The 13,418-nt window shown below is 37.3% G+C and overlaps 2 protein-coding genes across 6 annotated transcripts; one reads left to right on the forward strand and one right to left on the reverse strand.

Moving 5' to 3' along the window:
• Window positions 1-1,212: 1,212 nt before the first annotated feature.
• On the forward strand, window positions 1,213-4,578 carry LOC135609438 (serine/threonine-protein kinase RHS3-like). The gene is made up of 3 exons (XM_065102730.1): window positions 1,213-1,529; window positions 2,303-3,110; window positions 3,595-4,578. Exons 1-3 carry the CDS (start codon window positions 1,517-1,519, stop codon window positions 4,448-4,450), a joined length of 1,677 nt encoding a protein of 558 aa, XP_064958802.1. The 5' UTR covers window positions 1,213-1,516; the 3' UTR covers window positions 4,451-4,578.
• LOC135584351 (casein kinase 1-like protein 3) lies at window positions 3,541-13,418 on the reverse strand. 5 transcript variants are annotated; one of them, XR_010485791.1, is made up of 18 exons: window positions 13,225-13,418; window positions 13,060-13,100; window positions 12,570-12,639; window positions 12,339-12,487; window positions 11,116-11,211; window positions 10,950-11,020; window positions 10,509-10,570; window positions 10,367-10,430; window positions 9,813-9,897; window positions 9,601-9,727; window positions 9,159-9,241; window positions 8,683-8,743; window positions 7,942-8,087; window positions 7,599-7,775; window positions 7,381-7,504; window positions 6,969-7,030; window positions 6,755-6,891; window positions 3,541-4,322 (listed from the first exon to the last, which is right to left on the reverse strand). XR_010485791.1 is itself a non-coding variant. In XM_065102749.1 (15 exons), the coding sequence occupies exons 1-14, from the start codon at window positions 13,298-13,300 to the stop codon at window positions 7,602-7,604; spliced, it is 1,305 nt and encodes a 434-aa protein (XP_064958821.1). In that variant the 5' UTR covers window positions 13,301-13,418; the 3' UTR covers window positions 7,245-7,504; window positions 7,599-7,601. The 5 variants fall into 5 exon arrangements, 1 of the variants encoding a protein (XP_064958821.1); XR_010485790.1 differs by lacking the exon at window positions 6,969-7,030; XR_010485792.1 differs by lacking the exons at window positions 3,541-4,322; window positions 6,969-7,030 and adding an exon at window positions 5,185-5,377.

The following is a 13,418-nucleotide window of genomic DNA, read 5'->3' on the forward strand; positions in this document are numbered from 1 at the left end:
GGTGGCGCTCCTCCGCGTGGGCTTTATGATCATTGGACCCCTTCGTGACCGCCAGGTGGGACCCGCTCCTCTCCAAACCGGAGGCAGGTAAGAAGTCGAGCAGGGAGTACTTTTACCTCGACGGGTTTCACGTGGCTGTGATCACCGAGAGTGGGAATAGGATAGCAACCACCGGCAATGGGGGTGGAGTAACGAGCGGGCGTTCGGACGGACGAGGGAAGGGTGGGGGCGGTGAGGGGATCGCGGAGCTTTAAAATTCGAATCGACCGGCCCGGAAAGCTACGAGTTGTTTAATAATAATAATAATAATAATAATAATAATAATAATAGTTCAGGTAAAGCTACGAGATTTACCCTAATTTTTTATTGTTTGATTATATTCATGAAAATGTGTAAATTATTTAATGAACTTAGTTGTAAAAGAAGGTTTGTGTTTAATAGAATGTCATAATTAAACATAAGAACTACCTTAGATTAACCTTAAAATGGTTTGGATTGATGTTTTCCATCCTCGTACAAATTTGGATTAATGAAGATTTCATTCAAATCAAAAATTTCCAATTTCAATTAGTGGGTGAGAACCTAGATTGACCTATAAACTATATTTGTTGTGCAAGAAAAACTCAAGATCAAATAAGAAAAGGAAATAAATAATTAGAATGTAGCATACATAAAAAAGGCAAGATTATATATATACATATACAAATATTCCTCCAAAATATTAAAACTTAGCTTATATGCCGATCTCCACTAGTTGTTAGTTGTTATTTGAGATTCTAATTTATGGTTTATGTGGATAACATTTATAATATACATGGAGGATCTCAACATTTGAGAGAATGTGTATAAGTTATTTCAAAATTGATAATAAAAATATGTTATTATTGAAGCTTGTAACTATATATATAATCTCTAAATAAATCAATCTAATAACTATATTCCTTTGCTTAATATTAGCAAACTTAATGTTAGAATAGGAATAATATTATTTGAGCTCTGATCATAATAAAAAATAAGTCAAATATTATAAAATAAAATAAAAATTAGAAAATAAAATCTCGTGCTATCGTTTCTTTTATGCGTATGTCGTGAAGAATTAGGACGAAACTCTAATACGATAATTAAATAGAAGAATGGAAGATGTAAATATATATATATATATATATATATATATATATATATATATATACATGGGCGGTCGCTTCCGTTATGTTGACCTCCGTTTTCCTGGCGAGCTCTTCCATTCCGAGCTCTCGGGCTCGCAATTGCCGTCTAATCTCTTCCTCAGTCCCTAACTTTAGCCGATCGTTGCAACAACCGATCCCTCGTTTAAGTATGGCGTCCCTCCGCGGCTTCCTCGCCCGGCCCCAGGAATCCGACCCAGCTTCCTCATCCGGTCGACGGGCTCCGAGGAGGAGGCGGCCCCGCTCTCCCAATTTCGGACGCAATTACCCGTTTACTTCTTCTTCTCCGCGCCGAGATCTGGTGCCGCGATTTCTCTGTCCCAAAGGAATCCATGAGCCGCGTAGGTTGGTTCCTCGATTCCTTCTATGATTAGCACTCCGCAATCTTGTTTGATCGCAACTTTTCGGTGTATTTCAAGTTCTCATTCCGGATATATTACCTGATTCTCATCTTTATCCTCGTATGTTGTTTCTGGTATTGCGCGCGCTATTTAAGATGAGTTTTTGTATTGTTTCTTGCGTTACTTTTGGTGGTGTTATGGTCCGGTAAATGTGTGCGTTTCTTGGAATTGTCTTTTGTGCTGTGTTAACAATGTCATGCCAGTGTTGATCTTTTGTTGCTTGTATTCTCTAGAGAGAATGCTTTCAAGGAATCCTGACACAAGTAATCCTATCTAATCGTGGAGGAGGATTAGCCATTTTAATTCCCATGTTGCTGTGTCCGTAATTTAGTGTGCCCATTACCTGTTCGGTGAAATTTCGGAATAGCAATAACTGGGTTGACATGATTCTTTTCATTGAATCGAGTAGAAGTTCCATTTCGTAAACCGTTGAGACTAGTCCTGTTATCTGCTACTGCTTACAATAATTGCAGCTAACAGAACACTCATGTTGTTGGTTCATGGTCTCAAGGAGTCTCATTCTTAGACCGTGCCTTCCTTTGAAACTTGTTGTTCACAAGTTGAGCTGTAAAATCTTGTCTTGTTCCATCTTCTTGTATCAATCTGCAGATTAGCATATCATGCCATGGTTTTAACTCAAATCGGTTCCCATGTAGTTCTTTGGTTCTTCTGGTTCTTTCTATTTTATGCAAGCTGACACGAATGCCATTCTACCAGGAAAAGTATCATCTAATGACAAACAAGTGCATCCCATAGCCAATACCTCCATGGACCCAACAAAAAGCTCAGAGACCGGACATGGCCCAAACCCTAGGCCACCTATGAGTTCGGATTCAGTATCAACAAAAGTATCGCGTCACAAAGATCTGGAACCAGTTGCCAAGGATGTCTCAAAGAGTTCGAGTCGAAGCCCGAAACACAATCCAACCCACGGTCCTGGCTCCAGATTGCCAATGATTTCGGAAACTGCTTCGACCTCATCCTCTACCTCGACCTCAATCGGGACATCGACGGCAACAATGGCTGCAAAGAGCAGTGATGCAAAGCTTAGCGACTCCTGCACAACTGCTGTTCGAGGTAGCAGCAGTAGCAACAGAAGTGACAGCACAGAGAGTGCCAATTCTGCGCCCATTAAGCGGCACACAGGAGGCGATTGTCGTTGGGAGGCCATTCAATTGGCCAATGCAAGAGAATCCCCTGTTGGCATAGGCCATTTTAGACTCCTTAAGCGCCTTGGTTATGGTGACATTGGCAGTGTTTATCTTGTTGAGCTTAGAGGAACTGGTGCCTACTTTGCAATGAAAGTGATGGACAAGGCATCGATTGTTAGCCGTAATAAGCTACTCAGGGCACAAACTGAAAGGGAAATACTCAGTATGCTTGACCACCCCTTCTTGCCGACTCTGTATTCTCACTTTGAGACACAAAAGTTCTACTGTTTGGTCATGGAGTATTGCAGCGGTGGCAACCTCCATTCTCTTCGGCAGAAGCAGCCTAATAAATACTTCAGCGAGCAAGCTGCTAGGTAAGTCTCTTCAGCTTCTTCTTTACTTTTTTACCTTGTAAATAAACTATGTTAATTACATGCAAACTTTCTCTACCTTCCTGCAAACATCTTTCAATAATAATGTTTGTATACCTCTTTAGTTATTGGTCTCTTTCAGTAACCAAAGAGGACAATGGGAAATTGATACTTTATCCTCCAACCTGCTAACATTATTCTATCAGACATCATATATTTTGTGATCCTAAATTTCTACAGACAACACTTAATTTTTTAGCAATGACGTGCCATGTCATATTGACTTGGTTTTGAGTAAGGATCAATAAAGAAGCATGTTATACTATGCTACTTACATGTCTTTCTCTCCCTTGGTTTATTTTCCTGGACTATGCTACTTTTCATCTGTGTTGCATGTCTTAAATATGGTAATATTTTTGCTTCAAAATCATCATAATCTTTGAAAACGTTTTATTCATTCATTCTATTGTAATTGTTGAGGAAGCAGGTTCTATGCTTCTGAAGTGTTGCTTGCGCTCGAGTACCTGCACATGCTCGGCATCGTGTACAGAGACTTGAAGCCAGAAAATGTTCTCGTGAGGGAGGAAGGCCACATCATGCTGTCGGACTTCGATCTCTCGCTGCGGTGTTCTGTTGATCCAACCCTAGTCAAATCCTCATCCGTTCGCAGTGGGAGCAGCGGCGGCAGTAGCGGCAACGACATGTTTGATGGCGAGCCACCGATACAGAGCTGCATCCAGCCATCCACATTCTTTCCTCGCATCCTCCCCAAGAAGAACCGCAAATCCAAATCCGATTTCGGCATCAACAATGGCTCTGCCTTGGAGTTCATGGCAGAGCCAACAAACGCCCGATCGATGTCGTTCGTCGGGACACACGAGTACCTAGCGCCGGAGATCATTCGAGGCGAGGGACATGGCAGTGCAGTGGACTGGTGGACGTTTGGGATCTTTCTGTACGAGCTTTTGCATGGCACGACCCCCTTCAAGGGATCAGGCAACCGTGCCACGCTTCATAATGTGGTCGGCCAACCGCTGAGGTTTCCGGAAACCCCACTCGTGAGCCTGGTTGCTCGAGACCTCATCCAAGGCCTGCTTGTGAAGGACCCACAAAGAAGAATTGCTTACCACAGAGGTGCTACAGAAATCAAGCAACACCACTTCTTTGAGGGTGTGAACTGGGCGTTGGTGAGAAGCATGGCGCCACCCCACATTCCTGAACCGATCAACTACAGTCAGTTTGCGAGCAAGGAGAAGAAGGCCACTGACGGTGGCCTCTCTGGGAGTAGTGGAAGCAAGGGCAGTGCAAGTGATTCTTCCTACTTTGATTTTGAGTATTTCTAGGAAAAAAAGGCCTTGCAGGTTAAATTGTCATGAATCTTTGGTGAGATGTTGGAAAGGCGATCTCTGTAAACATGAGTTATATTTTCTTCTGTGAATTAGAGAAATAAATGTTTCATTATTTAGGGAACTATATGGAAGTTGTTTGTTGTCATACCAATACTGCCTGATACGAGGAAGATTCTTTGACACTAAAAAAAACTGACTCGTTAATGCATAATTTTAAGGAACGAAGTCTTATTTTGCCGTTGACTACATTCCAAGCATAATTTTAAGGAACAAAGTTCTTTTGATATCTAACGACTAGGTTCTCTCAGACTTATGTTGCACGTAGTATTCCAAGAAGTCAATTATTTCTTTCTAAGCTAGGTCTATACCCAGATGAATATTAGGACCGAGAAAAGCAACAGCATGACTGATCATATTGTATAATTTTTTTTTAGTAATATAGAATTGCCTAACTTTGATAACTAAATTATTGTACTCACGAAACCGGAAGTGAGCTTTGGTACAAATGTTTTTATTTTTATTCTACTTAAGGCGCATCAGGTACACCATCATCATCAGACTAGTCATTTAGGTTTAAACATTTATTAGATAAGATTTCAAATTATCAACTTAAGACTAACAATTTAAGTCTAAAAATTTATAATATAAGATTCCAAATCCTCAACGTAACGTGTGAGTCAGGTACACCATCTACAATCTAATTGTTTAAAATGATATGGATGCATAACTAGAGGGAAAATTTCTATATACCTGACAATGAGATAATTAGCTACATTCCAGTCATGATTGCATACAAATCATTGTAATAATGTACAGTTGAAAAGAATGCTCAGAGAGGTGCTTCTTTTTCTGTATGATTACCATATCGTGTCTTCAAAATACTTGTTACTATCTTGAGTTATTAAATCTCGATTCACGTGTCTGTACAAAATTATGAGGTAATAATGTTTCCCGAGATTGTGAAATTCTTTGGAGAAGTGCTAATAAACTAACTTCTTTCCCAACTATGTTTTCTTTTCTAGAACATGCTTTTCCAGAACACATAAATAAAGTCATGCAGATTATATATATATATATATATATATATATATATATATATATATATATATATATATATATATAAACAAATCCTAATCTATATAAAGATTGAAAAGATGAGACATGATCACTGGGTTGATGAATATCTGATAATATATTGTCATCTGCAAGACTAAATATAAGTTCTATTTTCTATCTCAAGTGACTTATACATGATGCTTGGCTAACCTAATTGGTTACCATCATTTAGCTAGCTAAAGTCATTTACAGAGAGATATTAATGTTGAATGTATGCAGGACATAGTGGGTCTACAGAATATTTGCGTCCAGAAATAGATGAAAAAAGCACTAGATTAATAATATGCAGATAAAAAAACGTCATTTCCTACCATCATCCCAAGAATACAAAATTATTACTAACAGGATATATAGATCTTCAGTGCATAAGTGACCTTTGCTTATGGAATTCAGACAAGAATAAAGTCCAACAATATTTCAACAGCTATGAACAAATTTTCTTTATCTTTAGGCATAAAAGCATTAACACTTGGTGCTTCACACCCAAATTGGCTTGGGCACTCAGGTAAAATGATTTGATTCACCAATCCCTAAATCTAGTCCCGAGTTGTTTATCTGTGATGTAGTGCTCAAATCTTATCTCTCTATGCATTTATATTTATGGAAGTATCTAGTCCAAAAGCAATTTGACAATAGACAAAGATACTGTTGAAAATAATGATCATTAGTCAGTTATGGATGAATCAAATCTAGAAATAATTAAATGAAATAAAGGAAAACACAGTTTTCCTTGGGCATAGAATCTTGGACAGGATATCCGTTAAGTGATGACAGATATGGTGGGAAGCACAGCATCCACCATCAATGCAAGTTGGGTCATACCGAATAAATCTGGTAACAAATAAATCTGGTAATCCAAATAACAAATTAAACAGACAGTTGGGTCATACTGAAGACCTAGTTTTTATCTGTCGCTGTTTAGATTACACCTGAAGATAATCCAGCACTCCAGATTTTACCAATCCATTTCTGTTGCTCCAGAAGAGTAATTGTACTAAATGTTATAGTTGCTATAGAATAAGGTTCCTTTGATCTGCTGACCTCAATTTTTAACAGTAGGTTTTTATTACTACCAGAAGTGCAGAAAAACTGACAAGCATAAATTTTAGATATACGGCTTAACTCGAGGAGCATTATTAAATTTTCAACAAAGCAGCAGAGCCTGGAATGTATCAAGAGTACCTTTTTTGTGCTCTCTGAAAATTTGTTCATGTTTTCCATACTGAAGACATGTTTTTCATCAAGTTGCTTGATCCAGAATCTTTGTCAGAAACCTTCAAAAGCATATATGTTGCTCTCTACCACAACAGCATCATGTTCTGGAAAATAAAATCATTAGATAGATAAGCCAACAGATGTGAAATTAATCCATAAAGCATGCCAATGACCAACTTACAGTTATAGCTGTACTGCAACATGGTAAAGACAATAAAAAGCAAGGAGACAGGCACCTGAAAACTACATAATGATCCTCAGTTTAGATCCCTGAGAGATTTCGAATACCTAATGCTAAAACTATCAAATGACCACCCATAGGTCTGAACCAAAGAATATATTTATACAAGCAGCAAAGTATTCAGACTAGATGGATCCACAAAGCAGACATCAGATTGTTACAAATATCCTACTCTAGCTAGTAAAAAGAACAACATATAATTTATCAACAGAAAAATGAAGAAGAGAATTTCACTGATCATCCAGGTTAAATGGAATTAAAAAAAAGGCTAGACCAGCAAGAGTTAATTTTTTGACACAATATCAACCATGTCTCTTAAGGATCATTTAGCAACATCTGTATCTGAAGTCACCTTAACACGAAAACACTATGTATCCTGATATCCATGAAGCGACTCGAGTAACAACAGATTTGAAGCCACCTTTGTAGCATAGGCTTCCTCTTTTGTGGGACCTAACCTCCATTTGAACCTACACCTGAAGAGCCCATAAATGACATGCATTCAACCACAGAAGTCTCCAACATGAAGATGGGGCACTGAACACGGGAAGATACACAGTACAGCATTACCAGTCATTTGGCTGAGGTATTGCGGTGTATCATAGAGATCCAACTGCTGGATGAACCAAGGTGCGAAGTATCAGTTGGACCTGATTGTTTGGAACTAATGACATTTTTCTTTGGTGCACCAGGAAAAGCAAATGATGTACTTGGTGCTTGTGCTTTCTCAGAGCTTGTTCCCACCTTCTGAAACAATTAGAGAACCAACCATTTCATAATTAAGGTATTACAAGAATCAATACTCCATAAAGGAAACTTTTATATCAGAATAGTTTACTGTTTCTAGAAGTGTATCTAGATGTCTAAAAGGAATGCTTCATCAGTAGAAGATAAATGAGTTGTCACGGCTTACCAACTTGTCAATTTGCTGATTGTCAGAACTCAAAGTATTATCAGCTGCAAGCTTGAACTGCATTTGAACCGTAGGACATGCAGAACTACTTGGTCCAATATGCTCTGTAACTTCATGAGGGCGAGGAACATTATGTGCATTTGTAACTGGAATTTGATTTAACCAAAACAAAAACGTTATATGAGCATTCAAATTAACATTAGCATAGAACCTATAAATTTTAAAATTAAAATTCAAGACAGTCTATGATTGACTGACTGCTGAGTTATAGCTTCATTTCTGCTCCAAGAGATAGGTACTTCCAATTTATGTACTGTCAGGTGAAACAATTTAAAAGCAAACTGGAATCGCCAGCACATGATAATAATAAGGCTCATAATTTCAGTAATGTGGATAATAATGATTCGGTCGAGATAATTAGGAAGAGAATGAAATCTTCATGTCAGTAAATATGCTAACCTCAGTAATAACCAAAACATTTTATTGTCATAAAAAAATTCAACTTTTGTCTGTGTAATGAACAGTGATTAATCAATAATTCCAAAACTCTTCATAACAATCTGAAGTAAAACACTTTGTTTGTATATTTCATTAATTAACACAGATACCATGATATCTGCACTCCATAACAAAAACAATAACCAAAAGGATGCAACTGCTTATTTTCAATCAGTACTGACCATCAACTGAAAGAAGGAAATTACCATGAGTAAACTACAACACTAGTGAAATTAGAGTCACCTTGATGTTTGTCAACATCCATTGGAGTCGGTCGGAGGCTAGTCATCCCACCAGCAACTGGCTGGCAATTCAGATAAAAGATCTCATCAATAAAGATGTTGAGCCATTTTACAAGCTGAATTTCTACAAGGACATCAATGTAATTGCACAGACACCCCCGGAGAAAAAAAAAAAGGAAGAAACTTAGTAAGTCAATGCTCGTAAGTTAGAAGGAATGAAGATCACTTAGTAAGACATCCACTCAGTCATACATCAAAAAAGCTGGGTTGAAATTCAATCACTTTAGCTCAAAACCTTTATAATTTAATCAGACCATCTTGTCTCCCAATAAGACAAAGCAAAACCTTAGCTATATATCATATTGTGAGTGCCCAGCAATCATATGCGTTGTCAAACCATACAAAAAAAATGGGTAAAGATCTAACTACCACCTAAAGGAGCTTTGTTGTGTATTTGATAAGTTAAAGAATACTAACAGAGAACCGAAGCTGAGATTTTGTCCTTTGGGCTTTCTGATACTTCAAAATCGTCCAGTCAAAAATATAATCAGATTCATAACCTGCCATAATGAGAAAAAAACAAATTTAGTGAAATTCATATGACAAAGATAATTATGTTGGCAATTATCAGCTTATAACAAGTCAACAAGTCCACAAGAAAATTGCATTAGCGCAAAAAAAGAATCCTATAGAAGATCACTTCTACGCCAGTTTACAAAAATTGACTTTCATGTTCTGAAAGACATTCTAGTAGCATTTTCTTTGGTTTCACTTACATATGCAGTCATGAAAAATAGTGCAATGATTTTGAAAAAAATAAGATCGGAATATATTCTCAACCTAATAATGAATAAAGTATGCTTCTAAGCCAGAAGATGAAGGAAAAGTGGCAAAATAATCATGCTTTTCAAGGGATTACCTTCACGATTAAACAAGTCATGGAAGAGGCGCTTTAGAAATCCATAATCAGGCCGTTGCTCAAATGTCAAAGAGTGGCAGTAATGGAAGTATGAAGCAAATTCCACAGGATGAGATTTACATAAAACCTATTAAAAGTGAATCATATTGACCATATTAATAAGATTTCCAACACTATGATATGTAAAACAGATGTATATATAGACCACGTACTTCAATAGGAGTTGAAAGCTTCTTCTCGCAAATCTTATCATACTTCTGTTTCTTTGTGGCAGCTTTCAGACCTTGCCATGGAAGACTTTAAAGAATCACAAGAGAGTTAATTATACCAATGATGTATGAACAGAAAATGCAATAACTGACACAGCAAATACTTGGAAGAAAAGATCTGTGCTCTTGAAATGACAAAAATAAATGAAGAATGTGAGGAAGTACTCAAAAGCAAGATCCTACTAACTCATGTATATATAGACTACTCATCATTATTGCTTTTGTACAAACAAAAACTATTTCATAAAGCATTTTAAATTTCCTTTGAAACATGAATGACTCAACAATTACAATCTGCCCAAAACAATAGTCTATACTCTGTTTTAATTTTAAACACTCATGATATTTCAGGTGTCATTCATCACATATCAGAATATATCAACCCCAATGACCTTATAAAACAAGGAAATGATAAGTTGCTACAATTCTGAAGTAGGGTAACAGAGGAAGGGAAGTTAAATTTGGAAAATAAACATACTGTCTCAATTTAAGCATACCTCCCTCTGAGGAAATAGAGAAAAACATAACCTAGAGATTCCAAATCATCCCGACGACTTTGCTCTGAAAAATGGATGGCTCATCCAAGTGAGCATGGCACCGAATTAAGATTTAACAGTGCTTTGATTTGTCTCCACTTACCAATGCCTAGATGAGTATTGCAACTTGCATAACGAGCAGTTCCAGTCAAGCTCTTATTTTCTCTGGCTCATGAAAAAGATAAAGTTAATTTTCACCTAAGCATTCAAAAGGGCAATCAGTCAATAAAACAAATGCAGGGAACAATATTATCAGAGAAGAAGAAATATCGAGTCTTTTATATCTGGTAACACAAACTTCCATGAGTTTTATCTCTTTAGTGTTCTGCTGCTTGTTCAATAAATTGATGCCAAGGTAAAAGTTCCCAATTTTGTGTTTCTTTTTCTATTCGAAAGCAGCTCCAGTTGATTAGAAAATGTGTTCATACTTCACAACTCACCAACTAGAAAGACCCATACTAATCTTTATCCAAGGTATTCTAGATACAGTAAGAATGAGTGATATAAAAAACTGTCAGTCTTATTCAGGTAGAAGATTGCTCACTTGTATGGAATATGACGGTTGGTGGTAGAATCCCTATATCTTTTTGCAAGCCCAAAATCAATGATGTATACCTGGACAACCATATTCAAGTACGTATCATTAGCAAAGAAACCCCAACAATGCATATGCAACCATGAAACTGATTAGAGGCACTTAGTATTGCTACCTGATTGGCTTTTCGACCGAGACCCATTAGGAAGTTATCAGGTTTTATGTCTCTGTGTAGAAAACCCTTTGAGTGCACATACTCTATTCTTGAAAGCTGTAATAAACAGAAGTAGATCAAGGCTAATTATTAATTTGGTTTATTGGAACTCAAAAACTACAAAAATAATATAGCATGACTATACATAACAAGAAACAAAGTATTACAACTTCCATCTACTTCTTGTGCAAGAGGTACTTGACTGAAACTCAAGATAGCAAAAATAGTAAGAGTGAATTCAAGTCAAGCATCCAAAGGTCTTAAGACATTATCAAGGGTGCTTTCAGAACACATGACATGCAGACATGTTTCTTTAATAAAATACAAACCATGCACATGGACATGCACATAAACATACATACAAACATAGACAAATCCATATCCACCCACATGCAAGCATGCCAAAGCACATATACAAGCAGAGGTGCACATGCACATCAACAACATACTAAAGCGCATGACACATGGCTTGATGAACCATAGAAATAAGAGTTACTGGAATAAAGTATAAAAGAGCCATGCAAAGAAGCTAGTATTACACCAGATAGATAAAACACAGAGTATACCAAATGTTACCCCATGGCATTAAGTATGAGATTAAGAACCATGAATTATCCACTAATATTTAAAACCTGCATATACAGACTCACTAAATTATTTCAGATACTACTAGAATAATACAATTTTGTTGCCAGTAAGCCTCATATGGCATCCAAAAGCAGCCTTCTTGTACATTTTAACTCTATCAATTAAAAAAAAAGAACATGAAGTCCTTTTGATGCTGAAAGACACAAATAATTTGGAGTTCAAAGATGAATGTATATATATATATATATATATATATATATATATATATATACTGAAAGCAAAGAAAGATGGTGACCTTATGTCATTAAGAAAAGGTGATTATGATAATTTTCAGACATCACACTCAGACTCATACAAAAGAAATGCTTATTTCAGTTTCCAATGATCTTTGCTTTTATCAGCATAACAGAATTTGTTTCAAACATATTTGAACTTTTTATCTGACCATTTCAGTACTTCTCTTGATGCAATTATCCTTTCATGAAAACCTTTTATATCTTTCAATAGTAGAGTTTCAAAATCATAAACAGGTGTAAATAGCAGGTATAACTGTTTCATGAAAATTGTTTTATCCTAATATGATAATTTCCTGTTACCATCTGATCTGCAAGCAACAGAACTGTCTTTAACGAGAACTTGCGACCGCAATAGACAAACAGATCCTCAAGGCTTGGACCAAGCAAATCAAGAACAAGCACATTATCCTCTCCGTCGACGCCACACCATTTTATGTTAGGGATACCACCTGAAAGCATGATTTGTAATTTAATGTTATCATATATCCCAGAGTAGGGGCAGTGATTTGACATATGACTTATATCACGCACTTCCACCCTGAAGAATGTTGTACAACTTGGCCTCGTATAGTAACTGTGGATGCTTGGACCGAGTGCTCTCCTGCACACATGATTAGCAAAATTAAGCATACACGCCAGCAAGAAACTGAATCATATATAGGCAAATCCACCAGAGTAAATTAGAGGAAGACAATCCCAACTGAAATTTCCAGGAGACAATGCCTTGAACATCCGTTCGAAAACAGAATCAAGTTTGAAACAAACTACTGGTTAATAACCATAAATTGCAGCTGCACAATCAAAACTCTAATCAGGACTTCAGGCGATTGTCAATAAACTCAAGCAGATTCTAACCAAATGGTGTTACATAAATACATCGATCAGTCGAAAGCTCAACCAGTTGACTCCATGCCAAAAGAGAAAACGAAAATTCTCCTAAATCTCCCCCTAGAAATAAATCGTCAAGCAAGGATCTGAAAAGAAAGATCGAATACAGCAAAACAAGGATCGGTCAACTTACGATCTTAACCGCGACGATCTCAAACGTGTCGACGTGTGTCGCTGTAACAGACGAAATCAGCACAAAGAGATAAGCACCGAATAAGAAAACAGACAGAAACAATAAAAAAAAGTCAACGAAAAGCCGAATTCAAGGAAAGCAGGAGCGGAGGATCAACGTATTCACCGAGAAAGATCTCGCCGAAGGATCCACTCCCGATCTTGCGCCCTAGCTTGTACTTCCCGCCGACGATCCGATCCATGCCTCGATCGCTTCCACTCCTCCCTCAGAGGAGCATCAAGAACTAGGGTATCGATCGGAGGCGAAGGATTCACGAGGGCGAGATCTCTGCGTATGAAAAGTCTCAGAAGACGACGGAG

The sequence above is a fragment of the Musa acuminata genome, chromosome BXJ1-2 (genome assembly GCF_036884655.1).
Source record: "Musa acuminata AAA Group cultivar baxijiao chromosome BXJ1-2, Cavendish_Baxijiao_AAA, whole genome shotgun sequence".
In the NCBI taxonomy this organism is placed as follows: Eukaryota; Viridiplantae; Streptophyta; class Magnoliopsida; order Zingiberales; family Musaceae; genus Musa; species Musa acuminata.